This window comes from Corythoichthys intestinalis, chromosome 12 (genome assembly GCF_030265065.1).
Source record: "Corythoichthys intestinalis isolate RoL2023-P3 chromosome 12, ASM3026506v1, whole genome shotgun sequence".
NCBI lineage: Eukaryota > Metazoa > Chordata > Actinopteri > Syngnathiformes > Syngnathidae > Corythoichthys > Corythoichthys intestinalis.
The window spans coordinates 34,172,785-34,198,465 of record NC_080406.1 but is presented as its reverse complement, the minus strand read 5'-3'; the positions used below and the strand labels follow the sequence as shown (position 1 = coordinate 34,198,465).

General features: G+C 41.3%; 2 protein-coding genes across 2 annotated transcripts; both read left to right on the top strand.

Moving 5' to 3' along the window:
* The first annotated feature begins 3,094 nt into the window (after positions 1–3,094).
* si:ch211-199f5.1 (protocadherin-8) lies at positions 3,095–8,567 on the top strand. Its single transcript, XM_057851656.1, has 3 exons — positions 3,095–5,743; positions 6,681–6,879; positions 6,949–8,567. The coding sequence occupies exons 1-3, from the start codon at positions 3,308–3,310 to the stop codon at positions 7,260–7,262; spliced, it is 2,949 nt and encodes a 982-aa protein (XP_057707639.1). The 5' UTR covers positions 3,095–3,307; the 3' UTR covers positions 7,263–8,567.
* Positions 8,568–10,849: 2,282 nt separating this feature from the next.
* Positions 10,850–23,645, top strand: cnmd (chondromodulin). The gene is made up of 7 exons (XM_057851663.1): positions 10,850–11,154; positions 11,246–11,371; positions 17,335–17,475; positions 17,568–17,681; positions 17,776–17,929; positions 20,985–21,160; positions 22,209–23,645. Exons 1-7 carry the CDS (start codon positions 11,098–11,100, stop codon positions 22,452–22,454), a joined length of 1,014 nt encoding a protein of 337 aa, XP_057707646.1. The 5' UTR covers positions 10,850–11,097; the 3' UTR covers positions 22,455–23,645.
* The last annotated feature ends 2,036 nt before the right edge of the window (positions 23,646–25,681 follow it).

The window sequence follows — 25,681 nt, the reverse complement described above, 5'->3', positions numbered from 1 at the left end:
AACATGAGCATTGAAAAATCAGTTCTCCCAGTTTAAAGTGCCAACGACAGGATAAAAAAGAGTCTTAAATAGCATTATTATGTGAATTAGAATCATATTTTGAGACGATTCAACTATAAACAACAATTTGGCAAAACGCAGATAACAAGAAATTAGTCTTTTAATCTGCCTTTTAGCCACGCCCACCATTTTAGGGCTCTAGCATCCCCAACAGGAGGATGACATTGGCAGGGTCATGGTTTCATCTGCTTTAGAATTCAGCCCATTGAGGGTGAATTATTCAGAACGAGGAAAATGTGACGATGAGAGCCGCACAATGTCATTGTTTCAGTCTCTCTACTACTTTTTACATGATACTCTTTTAATCGAAGTATTTTGTCCCCAATTGCTAAATAAATGTTATGGTCATGACACATAACAGTCTTGTGCTACATGGAATATGAAATATTAAAAATGCATTTATTCAGTACGACATGGCAAAACTACTCCATAATGGTCAAAACTTTCCACTTCTTGAACCTCCCAAACTATATTTTATGCCACCGGCCGCCAACAAGCCGCCAGTCATCGGCCGAGTGGCATTCTCGGTGGACAAGGAGCATGTCAGCCACAAAATGCAAGTCACCTCCATATTAAAACATGTGCCATGACCCCAGTATTTGACATAAGACAAAACACGATGTTTACTCACTTTCTCGTAAGTCTAAGGTCCCACAGCTGTCGTACACTTGTTTTGGCCAATCGTGGGGTGAACGGAACCTTTATGAAACCCAAAAAGGCTCACACGTCTCTCCCTGGTGCAGCTACATAAGTCTGCGGCCGTTTGGCTGGCGTGATGCGAAAAATAAATGAATTAATCCACAAAATCAGCTGAATCCACAGTCCATCTGCATGCTGTAACGCAATGCTGTATTGTGAGATGCTGACCCGGATAACGTCACATTTGCATTCGTCCTAAACCCGAGACTGGAGCTGGAAGTCACTCATTTTCATGGCGCGGGATTTAAAAATTGAATATATAAAACGATCGCTTCCACGTCTGTAGCATGCAAGCCAGGTTTTTATTTGTCAAACACGGAGCATGCGGTTTATTATTTACATGGGACTATCTCTAGTTAGCTGGGGGCTAGAGCTAATTAACTGTTACTACCAGCAATGATAAATACTCACTTTCTTGAAAAACCTTCTTATGTCCACCCTTCATCCATCTATTCATGCTCTGCTCTGTGTGTGTCAGAGGGACACACACACCCCAGCGCTATCGAGTCTACCAACTGCGGGCAAGGTCACAGGAAAAATGCGGACTGTATTTTCAGTGATGTGGGCGTTCTATATATGAACAAGTGGAATGGATTGGAAAATGACGTACTGAAGGGACTTTCTACCTTACTCTTTTAAGTGAGATGGAACTGACAGATGTATGATCACATTTAACTTAATAATGACAGGTTATATGATTACAGATTCAAACATAATGACAGGTTATATGATTACAGATTCAAACATATGTTCTGGCAATTTCTTAGTGAATATGTCAGCATTTTTTGTAAAGTGTTTTTTTTTTTTTTTTTTTTTTTTTAAATATAACAACACCAAATTAAGCCTAAGTTTAATAATATTTTAGGGGGCTTAAGCCCGCCTAAAATACACCTAATAACGCCACTGTTGTAGCACAAAATTTCCTTGTTGCCCACACACTCATTTTGAAATATCTGGAAAAAATCTCATATGTGGTACTTTTTTCTTCATAATCCCAAAATTTGAGCAGGCTCAACTCCTAAAACATCAGATGAATTAGGTTGTGGAATGTGAGGTCATTGTTGAGGGTTTTTTTTTTTTTTTTTTTTTTTTTTAGATAAGGAACTATACAGTATACTCTCCTGTTTTTCACCCTACCTACCACTTGTCTTTAATTCTCTTTTCTAATTCTAATATCTAGCTGACTAGTCTCAACATCACTAGTCACCCGGTGTCCCCTTTCCTCCCTCCCCTCTGGGGACGGGCTATGTTTTTTTCAGCCGCAGCCGCCTGACTATCCCTGGCTGGATGGACGTCCTTGTTGCCCCCGTCTCATCTGGCTAGATGGACCCCCTCATGTTCCCTCACCCCATTGCATCTCTACAAACTGGAACTCCTGCTAATATCCATCATCAGTCCTGGTGCATCTATAGCCTGTCCGTCCTGGGAGTGGATCTCTCCTGACTATGGTTGTCCCCAAGGTTTCTCTTTTCCCATTGGGTTTTTGGAGTTTTTTCTTGCCGCCATGGAGGGTCTAAGGATGGGGGATGCCCAGGACATGAACTCATCTCATTCATCTACTGTATCTGAAATTGACTCTGTTAAGCCCTCTGAGACAACCTTGCTGTTATATAGGGCTATACAAATGAATTGAATTGAATATATACCTGCTTTACAGGTGTAAGTCATGTTAATTTCTTTTCATTAAGATGAACTATATATTGAGTTTTAGAGTACAGCTAAAAATGCACTGAAAGTGTATGCCTCTCCTTTTTAATCACTTCCCTCGAGCGTATGTGAAGGTCAGTCTTAACTGAAATTAATTCTTGAAACATGAAGCAAAATTGATCAACCACCAAAACTCGTATGGGGAACTTTTCCACTTTTCATTGTCCACAAACTCACTTCACATTTTCATCTGTGGCGGTTGATAACGTGCTGCAATGAATTAAAACCGCACAAAAGCACTCCACCCATTTATTTTTCTTAGGCAATTTGACCAAATCTGCAGATAACATTTTAATTTCAGAGAGAAGTTGTTGTTTTGCGTTTTAATTGTCGTTCATCTCCAGAGCCTCAGCGCGCGCGCACAAACGCACACACGCGCGTTGGGATGAAGACAATAAGTTCACATCAAAAGCGAGGGGGGAAAACGTCTTTTTCCTTAGTAAATAAATGCTGCCACGAGGCGATAAACGGAGCGCAAAACTATCACAAAGCGGTGCTGGTGCACCACGATAGTGCTCGTCTTGAAATTGCCTTGACGCGCGCCCCAACAACAGGCTCGCATGTACGCGTTTCTTATAGATATATAAATAATTCTAAAGACGCCGATTGGCCACACTCGCTCTTATTAGCGCGACGAGCGCTCCAAACCCCGCCAGTGCAGAATCCGGAGGTGTCGGAGGCGCGTCGACACGCGTGCTCGTGACTGGCTGCTGCCGCTGCGTGTGCGTAAAGGCGCAAAGTAACTTTCTCCCCGCAGCCTGCTCGAAGCATTCAGTCTCAGTGCGCTGCGAGTTGGCTCCAGAGGTGGACCGATCGCGTTCTCTTCCTCGCTGCCCTCCCGATGGATACTATCAACATGCTGTTTATGACTCATTACCACTGGTGGATATTTGTGCTCTCCTTTCATCCCTTTCTATGCGCCTCTCTGGTTCGGACCGACGGGAATACGATCCGGTACCAGTGCAATGAGGAAGAAGCTGCAGGCACGGTGATCGGAAACCTGGCCAAGGACATGTCCTTGAGCTTGCCCCACTCCTCCAGGACCAATTTTAGGATGATGAGGCAGTTTAATGACTCGTTCATTCGAGTGAGGGAGAGCGACGGCCAGCTGAGCGTCGGTGAGCGGATGGACAGAGAGAGAATGTGCCGACACACTCCACAGTGTCTAGTCACTTTCGACGTGGTGAATTTCTCCAAAGAGCGCTACAGATTGATCCACGTCGAGGTGGAGGTGAAAGACATCAATGATAACTCCCCGGAGTTTCCCAGCGCCGAGTCTGTGGTGGAGATCTCGGAGAACGCGGCCGTGGGTTCTCATATTCCTCTTGACCCGGCCGTGGACGCAGATGTTGGCTCCAATTACATCCAAAGCTACCAGATTTCTGTCAATAGTCACTTCACTATTGATGTGCTTCTGAGAGCCGATGGGGTTAAATATGCGGAGTTGGTACTGATGAAGGAGCTCGACAGGGAGACCCAAGCCTCTTTCTCTCTGGACTTGATGGCCACGGACGGCGGGAACCCATCCAGGTCCGGGTCCACCAAGATAACCATTCGAGTGACGGACTTCAATGACAACAGTCCGGTTTTTGATCAAAATAGTTTTTCGGTGAGTTTGCCGGAAGACGCGCCGGTCGGCAGCGTGATCCTAGACTTGAACGCGGTGGATGCCGACGAGGGTGCGAACGGCGAGGTCGTGTACGGTTTTGGAAAACAGGTTTCTCACGAGATCCGGGATCTTTTCCACGTGGATAACAAATCAGGACGCCTGACTCTCAGGAGCCCGGTGGACTATGAGGACAAGCATACGTACGAGGTGGATGTCCAGGCCACCGACTTGGGCCCTAACCCAACCCCCTCTGTGTGCAAAATTGTCATACACATCACCGACGTCAACGACAATGCGCCGGGGATCAGCATCACCCCCATGACCTCCATCACCACGGGCACAGCGCACATCAGTGAAGCGGCAGAAAAGGACAGCCTGGTGGCCTTGGTCACCACCTCGGACCGGGACTCGGGGGTCAACAGCCAGGTCCACTGCACCCTCTATGGCCACGACCACTTTAAACTACGTCAAGCCTATGAAGACAGCTATATGATTGTGACGGCAGCCCCACTGGACCGCGAAAGAATCAGTGAGTACAACCTCACGGTCATGGCCGAGGACTTTGGGTCACCCCCACTCCGAAAAATCACTCAATACACCATCCGAATCAGCGACGAGAACGACAACGCCCCGCACTTCACCAAGCCCGTGTACGAGGTGTCTGTGGCGGAGAATAATGCCCCTGGTGCCTACCTCGCCACTGTGGAGGCCACAGATGCAGATTTGGGCCACAATGGCAAAATCACCTACAGACTAGTGGACAGTCTAATCATGGGATCCCCTGTAAACACCTTTGTCTCGCTCAATTCGGTGTCAGGGTCAATCTACGCCTTACGGAGCTTCAACTACGAGGTTATGAAGCAGCTAGACGTGCACGTCCAGGCCAGCGACGGGGGCTCTCCGCAGCTGCAGAGCACAGCGGTCATCCGGTTAAAAATAGTGGACCAGAACGACAACGAGCCTTCTATCATCGAGCCGCCTCTGTACAAAGGCTCTGCGGATGTCTTCCTGCCTAAAGATGCCCCTGCGGGCTACGTGGTAACACACATAAAGGCCACGGACGCAGATGAGGGCCTCAACGCTCAGTTGTCCTACAAGATTACGGAAGGGGGGCTCCTAGGTTTCTCCGTAGACAAAGACACAGGGAAGGTGCACGTGAGCCGGCAGTTGACGTACGACCTTACGGACAATGTCAAAGTGGTGGTGTCAGTAAGCGACAACGGCTCCCCTTCGCTGACCTCCACGGCAGTCATACATTTCAATTTCATCGAGGGTACCGTGGCCAGTGTGCCTTCCTCCTCTCAGGACGGCGGTGACTACCTATTTGAATGGGACACATCCGTTGCCGTCATCATCATCCTGGCGGGGAGTTGCTCCCTCCTCCTGCTGGCTATCATTCTCATCACTACCATTTGCAGCCGCCGCAGGAAGGAGACGAGGGAGGGCTACGACGAGAGGGAGGAGGCGCCCAAAAAGGCCGAGAGCGTGGAGAGTGGTCGCGTGGAAGCGTTAATTGGCGGCCACGTGGGGAAAGTCTTTGAGCCGCACCCTTTCCCGGAGCAGCCACCAATGGCCGCTTGCAACGTGGCGGAGAGGACCTGCGAGGATGGGCAGCAAGCGGCGGGCGTCTTTGAACCCAGCAACAGAGTCATGGAGGGCAAATTAAAGGTGAGTCAGTCCTTGCAGGCCTTCTTTTATTCAGTGTAAATCTGTCCAGATATGTGCCCTAGCGACCAGTCCGGGGTGTACTCCATCTAGCAAACACAGATATTTGTGATATATACGCTATACTGATAATGGACACAAAGGGTTAATGTAATGGTTAACTAGTCTGACTTCTATGAAAGTTAGTGTTAGTTAGTTTTGATAGCCAGTCTGCTCACCTGTCATCAGAAAACAGGTTAAGCAGTTTTGAAAATGACGCAATGAAAATGTTTATTGTATGGTGTCTTGACTTATTATTGAGTCATTCAAGTCGCAACAAATACTTCTTACAAATACAAATACAAATCTTGAAAAATGAGATTTTGTGCATTAAAAAGACATTCAAAGTCAGATTGATTGTAATGTTTTGGGGGGGGGGGGGTTGTACTTCAAATTTGAAGGAATTCAAGATCATAAAATATGACAAGAACAGCTTACAATTTTTTGTACAATTAAAATTAATAGAAATACACTCTGGTTATGACCCCCATTAACATGCTAGTTTTTTGTTGTTGTTGTTGTTTTTTATTTCATAATAATTAACAGGGAGGACTGGTTGTGAATGGTCATTTTCAGTGTTTTTGACAGTGATAGATGTCCAATGCATTTTGACTGGGAGGGTTAGCAGCAATCATTTGCCGCCAGCCTCCCTCAATCAAAATAGATTTGACATCTAGTGCTGTCAGTGGCAACCAATGAGTTAAACAAGTGCCTTATAAAGGGTTTAACAAGTTCATGTCTGCAAATTTAAAGTGAAAGTTTCTGAGGTACGAGTTTATCAATATTGATTGATGCCCAGATTATTTTTGCTCAAATACACACATTTCCTCCAGGGGGAGTCATATTTCATTTTGCCACTTTGCAAGAACAGCTCTCATCTGTCCTCTCTTGTGACTTTCAGGGCTATTCCACTCTACCCGGCTATGGGAAAGAAGCGGTCCGACCAATAACAATATGGAAGGGTAATTCCTTCACAACAATCTCAGCCAGAGACCCTCATATCAGCGGCAAGGACAGCGGCAAAGGAGACAGCGACTTTAACGACAGCGATTCCGACATCAGCGGGGATGTGCACAAAAAAGACTCGCCCCCCAACAACGGTGAGCATCACAGGCACGCGGCAATTATCTCGCATCAAGGTCAAAACACCAATGTTCTTATTCCCGTAGCTCTGTGGGCTTGCACGAGCGAGTGCAAAGTGCTGGGCCACTCCGACAGATGCTGGAGCCCGTCGGCCACCAGGCCCAACGCTAGCGCCGCCTCAGGGTCCAACCTCTCAACCTTCTCAAAGACGGCTTCGCTTCCCCGGGACAGCAGGAGGGACCACTACTACCCGTCGCACGTTCCCAAAGGCAACGGCCTGCAAAGCGTGTATGAAAAAGTCCAACACCAGGAGTTTGATTATATTCTCGTCGGGCCGCCTACACCAGCCAGAATACAGGAAACAGACGAGATTTCTATCCCAGAGTACACAAACTCTTAAAAAATATAAATGTACACTCCATTTAAAGCAGGGGTCTCAAACATGCGGCCTGGGGGCCAATTGTGGCCCATGGGACAGTATTTGGTCGCCCCTTATTTTGTGGCCCCTTACTTGACATATAAGGCTACGTTTACACTGCAAGGTGTGATGTCCAGTTCAGATTTTTTGATCATTTTATTTGTGTGTAGCCGCTTATATTGCACAAACATACGCTACTTGCAATGTGAACAGAATGTGGCCGCACCCCAAATATGGACCTTACGAGAGGTCTCCGCTGGCAAGCTTCTTTGGCAGTTTTATGCTACTGGAACCAGAACTTCTTTAATATCATAGTTTCTCATCATATCAAGAAGGAGAAGGTATTTTCTGCAACTTCACCCACCATTGCTCATTCGCGTCTGTTGATTGTTTTGTCAAACAGTAGTGCCGTATTTCACTTGTTGATGATGTATGGGTCGCATTCATATGGATATGCGTTCATACTGCAGAAGTATTGGAAATATTTCCGATTTTTATGCATACATGAATGAGCCCAGGTCAAATATGAAAAAAAAAACAATAGAATTGGACTATTCACACTGAATGAAAAATGTGTATATGTATATATCTCACATGGGCACAGACATTGGAATTGACCTGCTGTGTGAGCGTAGCCTTACAGAAAAACCTTAGCATAGCTCAGGTTAAAGAGTTTTCAGTGAGATTTGTCAAGAAGTTAGCCAATGTGAATTAGCATCGGTCACTTCTTTGAAAGCGGGAAACAGAATATTTTTTTTAGTTGAGTACAGGTGCATAGCTTTGTTGTTTTACCGTACATACACAGGAATATGTAAAAGAGCAGCAAGATGTGAAGATGAGAAACAACAATCTTCTGTAGAAGCGTTCTCGACTGAAATATTGAGAAGATTGGATTACTTGTACTTTTTTTAATACTTGAAACTTTTCTGTGGAATATTTAATGTGGCCCACGCTGACACAGACTCCAGCGGCCCCCGGATGAATTGAGTTTGAGACCCCTGATCTAAAGTGACTCAACTCAGTGTTGTGATTGGTTGTATGTCATTTGTCTGTTGGCCTATCTGTAAGATCATGTGTAATATGCAAGATTTTGTACATTAATAATATATTTTTCATAAGGCTTCAGTGTAAATGATAATGACTTTTATTATGACTTTTCAAAGGCATGTCTTATTTAAGAGGGACGTGGGGGCATCAAGGGGTTCTTCTGCTGTGAAAAACAATCAATATGAACAATGTTAGTGTTTTTTTTTCTTGGTCACGTTGTTGCACAAATAAAAAGGGATAATGGAGCGTTCGTCTTAATGTCCAGTTACTTTAATGTTATTTCAGATGTATGTATGGTATAGCAAAGCTGGGATGTGAAGTCGGGAACGATGCAGATATTTCACTGTCGTTGATGGCAATGGACGTCCAATCCATTTTGACTGTGAGTGCTCACCATTGGCTGCCAGCGTCTCCCAGTCAAAATGAATTGGATGTCTATTAGAGGTGTGCGAAATTTCCGATTCTTAAATTCTTCGCGATTCAGCCTTGGAAGATTCGAGAACGATTCACAAACATCCAAATTCCGATTATTAAAATATATTAAGTAAAGCGGAACTAAAACACAGTCAGCGCGGTCTTTTGGACGCAATGAGGAACGTACGGATAGTAAACATCCTGCTTGTCATTACCCGGGTCATGAAAATGCTCAACTCATGCCACTTGTAAAAACAATAAATACCTGACTGCTGCCGACAGCTGCTACAAACTACGTACACATAATGCTACGGTAGATATCACATGTATAAAGAACTAGATGCGAAATGACAGACTCGGCAGCGTTGGTAAACAGCCGCCATCTTAAAGCAGTAGACTTCCCTGGAAGGCTGTTGTAGTGAACCTTCCAAGCGAACCTAATTAACTTTTTATCTAAAATACTCCTAAATCGGCAAAATCTTGACTTGAATCCATCTATAAAACAGTTTTAAAACTTTCACATGTCGAAAGTAGACTACAAGGGAAATTACGGAATAACGGGAGCAATTTTAACAACTTTAATGGTTGATTCAAAACATTAAATTAATTGAATGTAGTTTAAAGCTGCTGATACAGAATGGGGACTTATAGTATTTTATATACTGTTTTGAACTGTTAACTTTATACTGAAATAGTCGTTTATTTAAGACAGAGGATTTTTGTACAATTTTTGTAACTAATGTACAAAACATTAAAAGCAGCTAATAGCTCGGAGGGGCTTGCATCAATAATCGATTTATATCGAATCGTAGCCTCTGAATTGTAATCGTAATCTAATCGTTAGGTGCCCAAAGATTCCCACCAGTATTGTCTCTCGCTGTCAGTAGCAGCTGATGAGTTGATGAGGAATCCGAAACAGTTGATAAAAGCAATTTTGTCCATTTCTGACGCAAATTTTGATGACACAATATCAATTCTTCAAAAAACGATACGATATTTGATAATAATACAAAGACGATTCAATTCAGTTCAGTGGCCTTCAATAATATTTCCACACAAAACAATTAAATTTCACCTAAAGAAATCATAAATTCAAAGCAATTCTAATTTTTTTTTTTTTTTTTTTTGCCGAAACATTTCAGACCCTTGAACCTTGACCCTTTAACAAAATGGTCTATCCAAATTCTAAAAGATGACAATGATGACTGATGTTTTGCATTTCGATTGATTTGATTTGATTGGATCATTACATCCCTTCAGTAAAAAAGGACGTTAAAATGAATAAAATGATCATTACTTATTAAAATTCTAAATGCATTTAGTAGTTTCAGTGTTAAAAGTAAACCTCAATTGAAACCTCATCTGCTTCCACAAACATTACTAACATGCAGCTCTACATAAAATACATTTCAAGTTTAACATTTTTAAGGGAAAAAAAAAACTTTCTTAAAAAATTTTTCGATTCAACATGGTCATATTTTACTCGATTCCTGCGAAATTCTCAACGAATGAGTCATGACAAATGCCATAATGTGTTTATTTTTATCATTTATTTCCTATATGCCCATTTCCCAATCATTACAGTTCATTACTTTTCATATGGCACCCTCCAAAATGATTGTGAAAACAGGCTAAATAACCTCATCAGGGTCCAAAATGTGGTCTTGTGCTAAAAACTGATAACACGCCTAAGACAGTGTCACAGCCATTCCGTGTGCTGCCTTCAATTTGCATGCAAATACGGCGTTGTTGATCAAATGCGCTTCACAATTGCATATTTTTTTCCCGAAAGGTCAAATAACTCCATCACCTTTCTGATTGCCTTCCAGCATACCAATTATCCAGAAAATGAGGTTCAATCTGTTTCTAAGCAACAGCAGCGCTGCATATTTGACTGTCTTACCCTATTTGTTTTTTTTCTTGCACATTCTTTTCCATTTGAAGCATGAGCGAGATCATGCGACTCGCCCCGGCCAGCGAGCCGGCTTTCGAAGCGCGACCTTAATGAATTAAGCCCCGTGCTTGTGTTTGATTGTGCGTGTTGACGCCACGACGCAGTGCTGCGGATCACAGAGCTCATTAAACTATTAAGAGGATAAAGGCGGCATTAATCACACTGGAGCACACAAACTGAAACGAGCTCTCCGCCTCCACAGTGATGACATTTATCACTCGGTTCAGACTTTTCCTTTTCTTTCACTCCCCAAAAAAGTGGAGCCCTTACACGACACACCCACAGGTAAGGAATTCCTTTGCACGTCATTCGCACTGACCTGTCAGAAAGAACCTTGGAGCCCAGCGAGAATTGCCAAAAAGAAGCAGGAGAGTTTCAGAGAGGACCAGTGAAGGGACAACAATGGAAGATCACCCAAAAACTCCACAAAGTGGTAATTTTGAGCTTTTTGCAACACCGGTAAGACAAACAACTGCCTCCGTGGGCATTCTGCTCCAGCCCTAAGATACTGACTGATGTGTCACACTTGCTTCTTTTGAATTCTGTAAAGGTCAAAACTCCCACAGGGACCAGCAGGCTGCTCCGATACGGAGCTGTGGCTCTCTCCGTCGGTGCCCTGTTGATACTCTGTGCCTCAATAGCCGCTCTCCTCCTGAGGAAGGAAAATGAGAAGAATGTAAGTGCTACAGTGTGACTTCTAGAATGGCAACACTAAGTATTCCAAGGAAAGTGCTTCAAAGTTAGGAGTAAAATAGCCTTGCGATGTAAAGTAAAGCACAAATAATGTATTTTTCTTCATCTATTTATGCCAGCGACATGTAGTGGCAGGCTAAACAATTAGTAGATGACATTTGTTTCCACCTTTTGAGAATTTTATGATCATGTAGCCTACATCCGTTGCACGATTTACTCATTGGCTGACATTGGCGACGATAGACGTCCGATCCGTTTGGACTGTGCTGGTGGCATACTAATAAGAAGGATGAATAGAGCCACAAAATTGTTTATTGGTCATCGTCACTGGCACTGAAAGAGTTGAATGTGGTAATCTAATGGAGTTTTGCCATCTGTGCTGCAGTGGCACCGCAGGATAAAAAGGAAGGTGTGGTTATAGCATTTTGGTTTTGGCTTTTTTTTTGGTCTTTTTTTTTTTTTATCCTTTCAAGCACAAATTTAGTTTTTTTGTTTAGTTTTGTTTTTGTTTTTTACTCTTACAGGGCACTCCTTTAAGTCATTTGCTGCCACTGACTGCGCTATACATCCAATCCACTTTGAATGGGGGAGGCATCATTCGCCCCTCCCAGTCAAAATGAATTGGACACCTAATGCCTTCGATGGCATAGAAACACGAGCATTAACAGCCAGTCTTTCAAGTTTAAATAAACTGGACGTCTATCATTATCACTAGCATGCAATAAGTTAAATACTATGAGGGAGATTTGGATTTATAACCAGTGTATATTTCAGATTTTATTCATTTTAATATCACTAATGTATTTTTAATTCATACATGTATTTGTTTGTAGTAGTATGTAGTTATACAAAATACTATAATACCATAATTTAAAATGATAGTCTTTAATTTTTAAAAGCACAAATTGTCACTTGCCCTTTCAAAGGTTAAAGGTCTGAAGTGCCAACTCTTGAATTAGCTGTCCACTGTAGTGACTGCTGTCCCTGAAAGGGTTAAATAAACCATGTTATGGGAAACACGTCATTGTTCAGTCTGGCTTGAGAGTTCACCTCTAAGAGAGTGCCAACTCATTCTGCATGTCTGAAAGCAGGGAATGATCTAGCACTTGGCCCTATGTCTGAAAAGACACATTCCGTACAAATTATAGGTCACATCACACATTAATATCACCGTATTTATTTCTGAAAGCATCTCAAAAATGGCTGAAATGATCATTTTCCAGTTGCCCTCACTTCTAACTTTTACCCATTTTAAGGTGTCACAGCACAATCCAGCTCAGAGAATTTTCTATTAACTCAATGGCTCCCATCGACGGTGACAGACAAGCCAAATTTGTTTAGAAATGAATTGTTTTACATTCAGTGCACAGTAACTATGGCATTTTACTACTTCCAACACTCAAATTAAGGAAATATATCATCAATCTTTCTACTGTTCTAACGGCTTTAATTTTATTCCATATATTAATTCCCATTGAAAGCGATAAATGTCCAATTTATTTAGAGTGGGAGGGTTGTCAACAATCCCAATCCAAATGGATTGGACATCTATCACCATCAATAGCACTAAAACATGATAATTCGATGCCAGCCATCCCAGTTAAAATGGAATTGATGTCTATCACTATCAATGGCAGTGAATGAGTTAAAACGTGTTAAATTTATATCATTTTGTCCAGAAAGCATCCATCCAGATATGTTCAGGCACATAGCCCTCCGTCTAAGAAGACACATTCCACATTAATCTCACAGTATTTACAGATGAAACTGCCAATAAATGTCTATATTAAGTTTTACAGTTGTCCTCACTTCCGTCATTCGCCCAAATTAAGGCCTCACAGCAGAATTCCACTCGGAGTATTTTCCGCAAAAGACAACTATGTTCTTATGCCGATGTGAATGGACAAACCCAGCTAACACTCACATGTTTTTCCTCACTTCAACTTTACTATAATTGAGCTGAAGTGCAATCGCCAAAGTAAAAAAAAAAAAGCTCAACACTTTTCAAGAAGAGACCCATGCCGCAAGTTCTTTTGTGGTCGAGGCCAAATCCTTGACTCCCCTCAAGGGTTGTCAACCCACTCTACACCATCACATTGACTCAAGTCGCAAGGTATGTTTACTAAGGAGCTAGTAAAGGGCTTTCGAGGTCACTAGGCAATGTGCAGGCTCTTTTGGATTCGCCGTGGTTATTATTCAATTGATGAATACATCTGGCTGCAAAAAAATGCTTGAAAGCTCATTGGGTGGCGCATTGCGTCAAAGATACCTACAGGCAGTTTAGAGTTTTCAGGGCTGGCAGTGAATGATCATGTTTCAGTGCCACTCAGCGTAATGGACGCTCAATCTATTTTGACTGGGAGGGCTTTCAGGGATTATTTGAAAATAAGTAAATAAATCAATATTTTTTAAAAGAAAGAAATACAGAAAGAAACCCTATAGCACAAAACCTATACATTTTAACTTTAACGACATATATTGTCAGCAGAGCGGAGGATTGTATATGATGGTGAAACCCTGTAATCGTCTAATTCCAAGCAATCTCAAATATGAACAGCTTTAAAACTAATCTGAAGGTAAATTATGTAAACCTAAAAAGAATAGTTTACTACATTTAAAAAAATGATATTTTAAATTGACTTTTTTAGTCATGTGGTCTGACATTCTGAAATTGAATAATGAAACGTAGACATTTGCCGATTACCGGTTTCAAGGTATGCCGTGGTATGAAAATGGTCACGGTTCCTAAACCGCAAAAAATTTTCCGTCATACTGTCCCTAAGGTATTAGCTATTTTTAATGTCCCAAAAATGGGAGAAATCCCGCGCTTGCAACTGCAAGGCTAAACCCTGCCCCACCGGTTGGTGCTCAGTGTCAGTGAGTCAGCTGTGCTATATGATGGCTGGAGGAGGTAAAACTAAATCGCTGGAATAGGAATACTTCGGCTACAGAAAAGTTACAGATGGCCGTGGCTTAGAGGAGGAGGGCCAACCGACATGTAAAAAATGTTTGCGGAGTGTGGCTGCCGAGAAGGCAATAGCCTACCTCCAATATGATTTCACATTTGTACAAAATTAAAGGTTAATAAAAACTCTCATTAACATTTCCCACTAGCTACGATAGTTAACTCCAGCATGTTTAGTGTGTCTAGCTGTTATGTGTTTGTTCTCAGTTCCTTTTTCTCATTTAGCACCTGATTGAGCCGAATGGGCGAGGCCATACGACTCACTTGTGGCACATTAGGAACACTTAATATTTATCTGCAATATGTATCTGCAAGTGGCGGACTCAGTGGTGTTACCAGGATGCCAGGTGTGGGTGAGCATTGGGGGGGGGGGGGGGGGGGGGGGGCTAAAAAAGCTACAATGCTCAAGTAGGTCAAAATCCAGCATAGGGCTTCTGCACCTTAAAACATATTTTGTTTTCTCCTTGAGATAACTGTTGTTGTGATTTGGTCAAAACAAATAAAAGTTTATTTGATTTTATTTGACTTAGAACACATCCATAACTGAACAGTATGGACATGCAGGTGACAATGTTTTTTAGGTAACCTATTGTGGTTCCTCAGTATTATTATTATTATTATTATAGTTATTCTTTGTTCCGCAGCCCCTTTGAGCTCAATTTGATCCCCTAAGAATGCTTCAAAATGCACAAAAATCGGCAGGCAGGTCAAAACAGATGCAATCTTTGATACTGTGTGAAGAACAATTCCAAATACACTATGTAGCGCCCCCTAGCAGTCATTCTTTGTCCCGTCGACGCTTTGAGCTCTACTTTGACCCCCTCAGAATGCTTCAAAACTCACCAAACTCAACAGCCAGGTGAACACTGGTGAAAACTTTGATAAAATGTAAAAAAAAAATAAAAAAAAAAATAAAATCAAAATATGCGTAAATGTGTTTTTTTTTTGTTTTGTTTTTTTTTTTCAGGTCAAAAAGGAGGTAACAACGCAAAGGTTAAAACTTAGAACACATCAGTACTATATGAATGGGATACCATACGCGGTGCCCAGACTGCCATTAGTACTACATCCAGTTTTCTTTGGGTGGGCAGAGTAACGCCCCTGGTCGGACTATTGCTTGCTTGCTGGCCTTGCTTACCGCTGTGTGTGGCTTATCATCTTTGTGCTTCTTGACATTTCTATGGTTGTGTCCTAGTTTGATCCTTTTTTATTTTTGTGCTATTTTAGACTTTGTAATCAGATTTTTTTTTTTTTTGTACCGTTATATTTCGCGTTTTCTGTTGCTCTCCTTTAGTTGTACTTTGTCATAGTCGCATTTTTGGCGTGCTCTCTTTGTTACAGTTTTTAAATACAAACGTTCACTAATCCTTGTCTCCGGTCTGTGATTGGGATCCACATCAACGGCTTGCCATCACAACACTAACGGTGGTAAAACCTGTTGTTTTCTTTGTGACAACTGTCTGTGTTGGTTGAGAGTGTGAGTATACCTTATTTTTCAGACTATTAGTCGCACCTGAGTATAAGTTGCACCAGCCATAAAATGTCCAACGAAGAGGAAAAAAACATATATAAGTCACACCGGAGTATAAGTCGCATTTTTGGGGGAAATTTACTTGATAAAATCCAACACATAGAACAGATATGTCATCTCGAAAGGCAATTTAATATTAAAATACAATAGAGAACAACATGCTGAATAAGTGATAAGTGAATGATAATGTTACATGATGCATGAACGACGAAATGCGAACGTGGCCAGTATGACAACGTAACATAGCTACTATGAGTTATTAAGATAACTATAGCATAAAGAACATGCTAACAAGTTTACCAAACCATCACTGTCACTCCAAAACACCAAAACAACATGTGAATGATATCCTAATGTGTTAATAATTTCACACATAAGTCAATCCTGAGTATAAGTCGCACCCCCAGCCAAACTATGAAAAAAACTGTCCGAATAATACGGTATATGTGTGTATAATGTAAACATGATGCGAGTCATACACATGTGCTTTTTATGGGAAATAATTCAATTATTTTGTTCTAATGGTAATAATGTTGAGCTGTGGCTGTGGGTTTAGGCTCACCTAAAGGATTGCATTTATTTTAATTTTACTATTTAAGTTGTTTATTGTAACTTTTAAAATTCATTTTAACTTAACATTATACTTATGTTCCAATTTGCTAATACGTTTTGAAAAAAATTCTGTTCAATGGAAAAAAGTTTGTTTTTTTGAACCCAGGTATCCCAAAGTAACACATTTTAGAGCTGTCATTGCAATACCGTGATACCGTGAAACCGTGATATTTTGGCTTAAAGTTATTATACCGTCAGAATCTAATACCGCCACATGCTTAATGAAACAGTATGATATGTAAGAATGTTTTTACAGTGCAAAAACCTCAAGTCAAAATGGATTGGATATCTATCGCCGTCAATGGCATCCAATGAGTTAGCATATGTTGAAATTTGGGGGTGTAGGGTGGAATGAAACTGAAGTAGCTAGAGTTAACCTGGGAAAAAGTAGCAAAAGCCAGACTGCTGTTTCTGCTGTGAATTGAGAGTTCCAGTTTGACAGTATAAACCACGATTGAATTGTTTTTCCTTGCCACGTTGTTTTATAACGAAAAATATAATGAAGCTTACCTGTCAATCACCTGAATGCAAATGCGAAATGTACATTTTGAAATGTTTTTGAAAGCACAACAAAGGTTACGGAGCCCACTGCATATTTTCAAAATTGACTCGTTTTAATGAACTCACCAGTAAGGCAAAGATCAGCAGTGGGTTTCACCCCCCTATGGTGCCCTTCGCTGGGTTCCCACTGAGCACAAAGCACATAGGACTTCTTGAATTGAAGCCAACGTGATGAAAGTAAAAGCAGAAGCATGCTTCTTTCTATGCCCCGTTGCACTTCCACCGCTTCCCGCTTCAACTAATGAGTCGTTTAACGTCCTGTGTTGCATGCTTGCAGGTATACAGCGCTCATTACAGCATGAACATCAACGGGGAGGTGAGGGAAGGCTCTGTAGAAATTGATTCCGACGACAATGTGGAGACGTTCAAAACGGGCAGCGGAGACCAGGAGGCCGTGGAGGTTCGGGATTTTCAAAGCGTGAGTGACTTTGCCCCTGTGTGAAAAAACTCCGTCTGCGCACTTTCGCAGAGCAGTGAGTGTAAACATGACGTCTCTGTGATTTGGCGCAGGGAATAACTGCAATCCGATTCTTCAGGGGAGACAAGTGTTATATAAAATCCCAAATCAAAGGCAACCTTCCTCGCTTGGGAGCTCACAACAAAGACTCACTGATGTCTGACCTGGTATATGCATGCCGCGTTCTCCTGAATGTCACCATTTCCACTTTTTATCAGTACTTTTCAGTTCGAGTAACTCTTCTCGTCCCTTTCCTGGCAGACGGATGAAGACATGCCAGTGAGGTTTGATGAAGAGTTCCTCATCTGGGTTTCTTCAGAACAGCCGCTGAAGGACATCTCTTTCTTGAGCCCCAAGATTCTGGCTCTGTGCAGAGAGCTACCTATTTACTGGCTCCAACCGCTCGTTCCCAAAGGTTTGATTTCAGAAAGTGACTCACAGCTTTCCAAAGTCTGGGGAAAAACTGACCCGGTATTGGCCAGCTTTGGTCTATTTCAAAAGTCTTTCATATTTTATCCCAGTGGAGCCCTGCATGGAGGAAAGTGCCCCACTAGATCATTATATTATTTGGCATTTAATAAGTTGGACCAAAATCCACTCTGTAACGTTGGCTGGTGGCAAGGGAAGAAACTAATAGCAGTCTATTGCTCAGTTGGTGTCAAACAACAATAACAGATTGTTTGAAAAGCAGGACGGCAGTCACAAGAGATTCAAATTAAATTCCTTTATTTAAAGCAACACTAGGAAACTTTCCGTTTTGGTTGATTTTAGCGGTTCAAGTGGACAAAAGCGGTAGTGTTTTGGCTGAAGGAAGACTGCATTTCCCATGAGGACCAGCGCACAGTATGGTAAACTCCTGATCTCCCATTCGCCTGCAGTTGGATTGAATAACATTTCTGTTTCCAGCGTCTGTGTTAAGGATGAATAGTAATGGAGTAATGAATCCAGTTGTGGCTGAACAATATCATATGACGATGTTGAAAATAAGAAACGATTGAATTTGTACCGTATTTTTACTTTAACGTTGGATTAAAGTATTCGCCATAAACTTCATAATTGTGTTAACAGGTCACATCCGTCAGGCACTGCGCAACACCTTCAAGTAGGGGGCTGTCCTACAGTCCACTTCAGTTATTCGCAGTCGGTCGCAGTTAGTCAACACATGCAGGGATCCAATGCCGGATTTATGTTGAAAAAGTACGAAAGCTGTACGCATACAAACAGGAAGGATTGTCTGAGGAGTGATAATTGTTGTATTTTTCGTACCATGAATGCATTTTGAAACATTATTAGCCGCTACAGCATTGGCATTATACTTTGCAATATTTACATAAAATAACTGCTAACAGCACAGATGTTTTTGCTTTCAACCAAGATTTGAGACTGTTTTACGTCCATATCTATAAAGAATTCAGAGATTTAAGCATTTATTCACAAGAATTTTCAACGGAAAATTCTCTTTGTTTACAAATGGCAGCCGCTAATTTGCTTACTGACTAGCCTCATAGTTCGCAATATTTACGTAAAATAAATGCTACCTGCACGGTTTTCTTGCTTTTAACTATGAATCGAGACTCTTTTACATCCATATCTGTAAAGAAGTTAGGGATTTAAGCATTATTCACAAGAATTTTCAACGGAAAAAGCTCTTTGTTTACATATGGCGGCCGCTAATTTCCTTACTGACTGGCCTCATTTTTCGCAATATTTATGTAAAATAAATGCTACCTGCACGTTTTTTTTTTTTTTTTTTTTTTTGCTTTTAACCAATAATTGAGATTGTTTTACGTCCATATCTATAAAGCATTTAGGGATTTAAGCATTATTCACAAGAATTTTCAATGGAAAAAGCTCTTTGTTCACATATGGCGGGCGTTAATTTCCTTACTGACTGGCCCCATAGTTTACAATGTATACGTAAAATAAATGTTACCTGCACGTATTTTTGCTTTTAACCAAGAATTGAGACTGTTTTACGTCCATATCTATAAAGAATTCAGGGATTTAAGCATTTATTCACAGGAATTTTCAACAGAAAAAGCTCTTTGTCTGTGTTTCCACTCGGTCAGCTTTGACGGAGATAGGCCTCCTGTGAATTGGCCCCGTGTCCCGTCAATACATTATGAAGTCTATGGTATTCACTAAACTCATCTGTTTAGATTGTGAGTGGTCTTTTCAGAGGAAAAGCCAGCTTCAAAAGGTGTGCTGATAGCTCTTATGAACGGGTGATAATTTGCCGTCGTATCATTCTGAGAAGAAAGACATTAATCTTCCAAAGACCTGTAATTTTATAATCAAACAATAATTGGCGTGCTCTGACCTTGCAGTAACTATGGTATTCTGTAAGTATTGACGGTTTTAATTTTCACATTTATTCTAAATCATATGTCTCAATTTTCTTCAAAACATTTAACCCTTTATAGCGCAAATAGCTAGCTTTGGTTATTTAAAAAAAAATCATCATTCATTGTTATTTTTTATTATTACAATATTGTATTGTATTTTCATATATTAATTTCAAATAAATAAATAGAATTAGAATAAAATGTTGATCAAAATCAATACTTTTTTTGTGTGTGTGTGTTTTACAGTAATCAAATCATTGGCTGCCATTGACAGCAGGAGACTGGGCTAGGAGCGACCATTCGATGCCAGCCTCTCCCAGTTAAAATGGATTGGACGTCTAGCACTGTCAATGCAGCAAAACAGTTACAAAAAAATAATAATAATAACGTTCCCCTTTAAGGGGTAACGTGTCATTTATACTTCCTCTTCCTCATCTGTCTTTCCGCCCAGTATCGCAAAACTGTCAGCCACAAATTGAAAGGGCATGACCAGCCTTTGATTGGCTGTTGTGAACAACATGATACAACATATCGCATTGTTATTTGTCACAGTACAGCAAAGCGATACACCAACATCAGAGTCATGCCACACGTGTAAGAAATTATATATCCGATGACTGACGTGACTTTTTAAATATGATGTGAATCTCACTAATTGACTCAGCCATCGCTAATGTCAACCAGGAATAATAATAGATGAAATTCTGTTACTTTGCCTCAAATAAATTGAATTACAAATGATTTAGACTGTTGTTTGTACAGTAGTTTTTTTCTGGTATGACGCTCTACCCAAGTGATTAACGGCTCACCACTGAAAGTTGCTTATGATTTATTCAGGTCTCAATTGTTGGATAGCTTTGCTTCTGCTGTATGTCGGCACAAAGTTGTGACAGTCACAGAAGCGAGTGAAACACATGTGAACACACAGCGACAAAGACTGAAGTATTGTATAGAAAAAATAATGCTTATAAAATATGCAAGGCCACTTCATATCACTGCTGCTAATTGAATAATTCAGAATGTCTGCGGAGGTTGGGGCCCATGCAGGATTGCACTTGGGAGAACACGGTGGGCGTCTAGTGAACACTGACCCAATACTCTCGCCTCTTGTGGCTGCCCTGACAGATGGGGTGAGGAGGAAGAGAAGGAGGAGGGACTCACAGCGGGCCAAGCGGCAGACCCGTGTGGAGTTGTCGGAGGTGACGAGAAAGGAAGACTCCTCCAGGTTGGGGGAACGGCGAAGAGAAGAGGGGCTTCAGTCGGATGTGGGATCGGGATTCAACCCTGAGAATCCGTATCATGTGAGTAGAGCGTGGCGTACTGGAAACAAGGCTTCAAAGCTGCTGAATTTAACATGAGCCATCAAGAGGCATTTATGAAGCCCTGCAGCAACCCTTGAAAGCAACGTCAACCATTCAAATTTGGCTGTTTTGTCAACACGTTTACACATGACTGCTTTGGAAGTGTCTTGCCTTGTTAAAAAGAGCGTTTTAAACGAAATTGCTTGGTTATCAACACACTTGTAAAAATGAGAAGATGAATGAAATGGATGGAAAGGAAGGCCGTTGCATGATTATTTCAATAGATGACTGGATGGTTGAAAGGACAGATAGAGTGGCGGATGGATGAATTGATGGATGCTTACCAGATAAACATACCAAGATAAAGGCTTAGAAGGAAGGACTAGAGTGGATGGATAGAGTATACAGTTAATAGATGGATGATGATAGGTCAGTCCAAAAAGATTGACATAAAGATTAACAGATCAATAGCTGGACAGATGGACGGAAAAGAAGTTAGTAGTGTGGCGAGACAAAGATCGGTTGAATGAATGGATGAATGGTGAGTATGACATAAAAAGACATGACATCAGACTCTTCAGATGGATGAATGGATTAATAGAGAGTAGGTTGGTTGTTCAGTCATTAAGTAGCTGGGTGAACGTACGAAAAACTAGACAGATAGTTGCAGATAACATAGTCAACAGACAAACTGCAAGAGACAGTCAGGCATTAATAACAGAGGGAAGCACTGACAAGAAAGAAAACTATAAACAAGAGTTTCAAGAGTGGTAATCCTTAGAAGCTTGGTGTTAAGCGTGGCATTAACAACTCTAATTGCAGGTCTCCCAGGCAACAGCTGCCACCCCAAGTTTTCGACTTTAAAAAGTGACGCCAAAACTCCCATTGCTTATAAAAATTCATATTGCCTAAGAGAACCCCAGTCACATGTTTGGCCGGATGAGAGCTTTGGACATTTTTTTCTGCTTCAAACCATCTAAATTGCAAATGAGCATGAATTTTAAAAAAGATCACTCATCAAGATTAACGCCGCTTGAAAAACTTGCAGCGTGGCGGAGGTGCTGGGGCGGTAGCCGGCGCCGGCGAAGAAGGCGGCATGACCTTTGACTCCATGTTGGACCACCAGGGGATCTGCTGCGCCGAGTGCCAGCGCAGCTACACGCACTGTCAGCGAATATGCGAGCCGCTGCGCGGTCACTGGCCGTGGCCGTACAACTACAGAGGATGTCAGGTAGCTTGCAGAGTTATTATGCCTTGTCGCTGGTGGGTAGCACGCATTTTAGGCATCGTGTAGGCGCGCACGCAAACTGCCCTAAAGGTCCTTTAACTTTTTGCTTGTGTGCAGCTACACTTTCTTTTTCAGTTAGACTGTTAACTTACTTGCAGAGAACTACTTGCGAATTTGACTCCCTGGTTTTTAAAATGATGAGATTGGGCCTGAAAAATCAGCAAGTTTTGCATTTGTGTATGCAACCCTAAAATCTCTAGTGCACCCATCTTCTCATGTTTGGGGAATAAATCTATTGTAAGAATGCCCGGACTTGTGTACTGTTCATGTCCACTGTCCATTTATGAGGATTCTCCCATCCGTATTGAAAATAACTGAACAAACACCACAGAGGTGTGATTCACAGACATCCCAGGCATCCTGGAAATCCTAGAAACAAGGATTTTTTTAGACTTGTCAATGTCATAGAAATGCATGAAAAAGATTAAGCACACTTGGAATTTTAAAAATGCTTTGTCGAGCTGATGTGTAAGTCAATTGGTACAATCTGGCTGCTTAAGCTCCAAATAAATTTTAAGGAGAACAGGTTTTTTTCTGGTACTATCAATAGAAAAAAGGGTTTTGCCTTCTGTTCACGATGTACATCAGTGCCCCTAAACCTTTTGCATCACTTATGCTAGGTTCATACTCCAGGTCTTAATGCACAACTCGACTTTTTGTCACATTGTTTTTTTTTGTTTTTTTTTTGCCCGTTTAGACAGCCTTTGTCCATTGAACCTCTTCAAGTATTACCCATCCACACTAATTCGCTGTCCGACACGCGCTGAGCAAACTCACCCACATGCGCAGAAGCATTAAAAAAAATGACTACACATGCTGGCTGTACGTTTGCATGGTGATCATATTTTGATTTCCAAAAAGAGGACACAAATAACAGACATTAATAATCCCCGTTTAGTCTTATATTCAAAGTTAACATGGATTGATAGAACGCATGCATCCACTGTGTGTACGTGACTCACACACATAAGTCAGTTTGCCTCGACTCGGCCATGTAAGCAATACTGAAGTATTAATATTAGGCACACAGAAAGAAAACCGACCACTATCAGGCTTATCCTTTTCTTCATATTATTTTTTATGGCTGTGGTCAAGTCCGTTAGCTAGGCGCAAACGCTAATGCAGAGCTATCGCTGCTGTCCTGCCTGCAGCTCTTGCTCTTTGCTGACGTAATTGCTGCATGAATTCTGATTTGGGAGACTTGACAGTTCAGACCGCCTCCACATTCTGGAAAAATGTGGCCCAGATCGGATTTAAACCACATACGAAAGTGACCGAGATCGGATTTGAAATGGCCCACTTATATGCGACTTGTCCAGTTCAGACCGTCTACTTAATGGCTCACTCGAGTCGGAAAAACATGAAAAAATCGGATTCATGCTTTAAGACCTGCGGTCTGAACCTAGCCTTAGACATTGATTCTTTGAACAATGATACGATATTTTTCGGTATTACAAAGTGTGCATGATTTAATTCAAAGGCCTTCTTTTGATTGATTTAATGTAGAGTTTTATTGACTTTGTACATTTTTAACAGTTAGATTTCGCCTAAAGCAATGAAATACAAAGAAATTTCGATGTTTTGAAAATTTTGGTGCTGTCTTATGTCCTGGGTGTTTTGTACCAATTAGAAGAGTTGAAAAAGACAATCCTGTGACTTTCCAACTCAAATTATGACAACATGATACAATATTGATTTTTGGGACAATGTGATATTTGCCAATATCAAAGATATCTGTCAAGATTTAATTTGATTCGATTCAAGAAGCTTTGATCAATTTATGTACTGTACATATTTAATGGTTACATTGTAAACCTTAAGCAAGACAAACATCAATTTTGACATTTTTGACAATTAAACATTTCACACATCTTAAGGTACAAGGAATTTGGGCAAAACATTTTCAGCAAGTAATGGATATAATATAGTATAATATAATATAATATAATATAATATAATATAATATAATATAATATAATATAATATAATATAATATAATATAATATAATATAATATTGCCGGAATATTATTGCAGTCCCTATCTTCTTAACTATATTTTTTCCCCATCTTTTTGCAATACTTTTAAAGTATCTATACTGCATTTGTCATGCTGCATATGGTTTCCCTAATTTTTTTGCATTTAACATGTGAAACATCACAGGCAGACATGTCACAGTTGGTGGAAGCAGCCATTCTTTTATGCACACACTGAATAATGTCTTTCACTTAACCAATGTATGTATCATAGTAGTGCCTTCATATACAATGAAGCTGACTGCAAGATGTCAGCAAAGCAGCAAGTCGCTTTTGTGAGTCCAGCATCTTCAATAAATTGTCATTTAAGTATTGGCTGGCCTTGATGTGTTTTTGTGTGTCACATGTTGTTTCCATGGTTCCACTCTCTATTCCTGTGATAAAACTGAAGTGACAGCGAGGTCTGCCGCGTCCTCCATTCACAGCTACCAATGTGTTTGAAGGCAATGCAATTTGTGCATGCTGACATCTGTATTGATGTGAACTAATGTGAGATGAGTGTCGCGGCGATGATGGAAAATATTTCTATAAAAGTGACATTTTGATTAAACCTTTTTCTTTTCTTTACCCCAGTGAAAGGAGAAGAGGGTGTGGATGCTGATAGGTCCAATAACGTGATCACAGGCTTTTATTGCTCTGCTATTATTTGAGCTTTTAGGCTATTCTGAATAGCTTAGACCAAAAAAAATCAAAAGAAACCTGATTACTATCTCCAAAGCCATATGCCACCTCTCTAAATAATTGAGAGGAGCCGTGTTGCGATCAGGATGATTTCACACAGTGTGATCCAGGCACATCAAACTACAACAGATGTGAAATTGCATCATATCTGGCGACACGTAGAAGCGCATTGAAACTCAGCGGTGTGAGGAAACGACACAAAGAGATGCTTGTCGCTTCTGCGGGAGATTTGTGCGGGTTTTCATGTGGGTAGAGGTGCTTATCACATCTGCGTCGCTGATAAGACGTCCTCTGCTCTTCCGTAGGCTATAGAATATTAATCCCTCTCCCACATCTGCGCATGCACTTAAAGGAAGGTGACAAGCGTGACATATCCAGGACCTCCTGACGGCTCGTGCTCTGGATGGCAGCCGCCAAAAGAGCCCCCTGAAGTAGCCTCCAGTGATGTAAATTTGCAGGGGGAGTCCAATTTCCATCACAGCACTGTCACCGCCACGGTCATTAAAGTAAATCATCCC